Genomic DNA, 3474 nt, shown 5'->3' with positions numbered 1-3474 from the left:
CTTTGTTTTTTCTGATAAAGATCATACGTCTGTTGCCGGCCGGCCTACTAGAAGTTCATGCTTCATCGCAATACAAGACATCCCATCCACTAAGAGAACTTCAAAAGTGCCTCCTGACTCCTGTATTTTGCTAGGGGGAAACGGCACATGGGTATGATTCTGTTTAATCAGCGTATACGTGTCTTAAGTCTTAACCGTCAAGAGCTAACGGCCATCCCGAGCAAATCAAGGCATGTTCAACCCAATAATTGTTATGCTGACCAATCCTAACGAAAATCATCACATATAAAATCTCCATAATCAATCAAGCTTACAATTATTAGCAACCAACACACAAGCTCTGATGATATGAACACTATAAATAGGGACGCCATTACCATTGCAAAGCACAAGACAAAAACCTTGAGGACTTGCCTGCCTTGCTACATTACTTACTAGGTGTACTCTGAAATTGAAATGGAGACTCCTTCTCTGCTTCTTTTCACCACTTTGTTGGCCTTTGCATTCAAGGCCTCCGTTGCTCAATGGACGCCTGCATTTACTACATTCTATGGCGGCAGCGACGCGTCGGACACCATGGGTAAGGTTTCTTTTATGCTTGAGCTGCATGCATTATTTGGATGCTGCAGATCCTGGATCTTCTTTTACTAAGCAGGACGCAACTTACACAAATATGCAGGTGGTGCGTGTGGGTACGGAAACTTGTACAACGCCGGGTACGGGGTCAATTCAGCCGCGTTGAGCACGGCGCTCTTCAACAACGGCGCATCGTGCGGCATGTGCTTCACCATCACCTGCGACGCAAGCAAGACGCCGTCGTGCAAACAGGGCACGTCCATCACCATCACGGCAACCAACTTCTGCCCGCCCAACTACGCCCTGGCCAGCGACAACGGCGGATGGTGCAACCCGCCGCGGCAGCACTTCGACATGTCGCAGCCCGCGTGGGAGACCATCGCCGTCTATCAAGCCGGCATTGTGCCCGTCAACTACAGGAGGGTTCCCTGCCAAAGGAGTGGGGGCATGAGGTTCACCATCAACGGGAACGACTACTTTGAGCTCGTGACGGTGGCAAATGTCGGCCGTAGCGGTGTGGTGTCCCAAATGTGGATCAAGGGGTCCAAAACTGACTGGATGGTAATGAGCAGGAACTGGGGTGCTAGCTGGCAGAGCAATGCCTACCTCAACGGCCAGAGTATATCCTTTAGGGTACAGACCGACGACGGACGGGTCATCACGGCCGACAATGTTGCGCCGTACAACTGGTGGTTCGGTGGCACCTACACTTCGTGGCAGCAGTTCTAATATCTTGCGAGGTTGATGTAGGTACTCAGTCAAGGATACTCAAATAGTCTGGCCCGATGATTTCATCTGAGGCTGTATCTCCTCTTTTGTTTCTTTGTATCTCTGTTTTGCCTGTCCAAGTTTTTGTACTTGGCTTCTATTAATTCTCTTGTGTCGTAAGATCATAAGATTATATGTGTGTGCCCAACATCCGAAGAGGTGGAGCTGTTTAATATGGGGTCGCCTGTTTGTGCTTGAATTTTAGTTGACTTTCTTTTCTTTTGGGTTGAAATCCAACGGCTTGGACATCTTCGTCCTCCCACTTCTTCCTCCTGTATCCAATGACATTCTTCTATATATGTGACGTCTCAGAGTTAATCGTGCATTAATCATACACACAAATATACACGATCAAGATCGGAGACTCACGAGAAGATATCACGACACGACTCTAGACATAAATTAAAATAATACAATCTTTATATCACACACGAGAGCATTAGTGATTAGCGTCAGACTGCTCACAAATGATGTACTCCAAAATGGTTGCAGCGTAAGCAATGACGTGCTAGCAGTTCAAAGATTGAACATTCATTCCAGTGTTAGAACTCCAACGAGGATTGATGATTAATCCAAAAAACTGAATAGTGTTAAAGAAAGGATTTTCGTTAACCGCCAAACAGATCGTCACGCTGGTATAGTTGAATTATGATAAACTTGAAAGGACAAGGTCCCAATCCTCTTCACAAGTTCAGATATCTTGCCATTTCAATATTTCATCGGCATAACTGAATAACATCACAAGTCTGTCTGCCGGCCGGCCGGACTTCATCGCAGTACAAGACATCCCATCCACTAAGAGAACTTGAAAGCAGTGCCTCGTGTACTTTGCTCGGGAAAAACGGCACATGGGTATGATGCTGTTTAATCCGCGGTATTGTGCCTGTCAACTACAGGAGGGTTCCCTGTCAAAGGAGTGGGGGGCATGAGGTTCACCATCAACGAGAACGACTACTTTGAGCTCGTGACGGTGGCAAATGTCGCCGGTAGTGGCGTGGTGTCTCAAATGTGGATTAAGGGGTCCAAGACTGACTAGATGGTAATGAGCAGGAATTGGGGTGCCAGCTGGCAGAGCAATGCCTACCTCAACGGCCAGAGCGTGTCCTTCCGGGTACAGACCGACGACAACCGGGTCGTCACGGCCGACGATGTTGCGCCGTCCAACTGGTGGTTCGGTGGCACCTACACTTCATGGCAACAGTTCTAACATCTTGTGAGGTTAATGTTGGTACTCATCTGTGGGTACTCAAAAACTCAGGCCCGGTGATTTCATCTGAGGTTGTATCTCCTCTTTTCCTTGTTTGTATCTCTGTTTTGCTTGTCCAAGTTTGTGTGCTTAGCTTCCATTAATTCTCTTGTGGCATATGATCATAAGATTATATTTGTGGGTCCAACATCTCAAGAGTAATTTATCTTCAATCAAATCTCTAGCGTTTAATACAGGTCGCTTATTTCTGCCTGACTTTCAGTCGATTCTCTTCACTTTTGCATTGAAATACAACCGTTGTGATATATCCCTCCTCTAACCAACGGCCCACTTGTATGTACTGCCAACCAACCGCATGTACCAGCCAACCGTGGCCGGCGGCGCTATCGTGCATGCCTTGCCGCCCTGGCCATCTCTCTAAACCCCACCATGATTCTTTGACCAGCGACCTTCCCGAACTACTCGCACCTGAAACCGTCAAGGCTGAGCCGATGCTCGGTGGCCCAGTGTTGTGGTGCTAGCAATGTAGATTAGGAGCACCATAGTTATGCTTGTTCGCCGAACCAATTAACAAATCATGTGGTTACTTTCCATATTCTCAGTAGATCACCGTGTGCTTCCTATTCTAACAAGTGGTATCATAGTCCGGTGTGTGAGTGATATTCAAAATATTATTTCCAAACATCCAAAAAGTCCATAAAAAGACTTGCATGCACATGACTCGACTTTGTTTTCCGATTTCAAGTCTCATGAAAATCACAGCTCATTTGCGACTTGTTGAAAAATAACAAACATAAGCTTCATACTTGCAACTATTTTTAAATCATGTTCCATGTGCTTCATCCGCATATTTTAGAAGGGACACCATGTAAGGCCCCGTATGTGAAGCTATTCAAAGTTAGTGTGTTGCTGCCAATTCGGGA

General features: G+C 46.5%; 1 protein-coding gene across 1 annotated transcript; it reads left to right on the top strand.

Moving 5' to 3' along the window:
* The first annotated feature begins 402 nt into the window (after positions 1-402).
* LOC119272151 (expansin-A8-like) lies at positions 403-1500 on the top strand. The gene is made up of 2 exons (XM_037553712.1): positions 403-580; positions 680-1500. The coding sequence occupies exons 1-2, from the start codon at positions 457-459 to the stop codon at positions 1303-1305; spliced, it is 750 nt and encodes a 249-aa protein (XP_037409609.1). The 5' UTR covers positions 403-456; the 3' UTR covers positions 1306-1500.
* Positions 1501-3474: the final 1974 nt, after the last annotated feature.

Source organism: Triticum dicoccoides, chromosome 3A, assembly GCF_002162155.2.
Source record: "Triticum dicoccoides isolate Atlit2015 ecotype Zavitan chromosome 3A, WEW_v2.0, whole genome shotgun sequence".
NCBI lineage: Eukaryota > Viridiplantae > Streptophyta > Magnoliopsida > Poales > Poaceae > Triticum > Triticum dicoccoides.
This window is presented reverse-complemented; position numbering and strand designations above follow the sequence as displayed.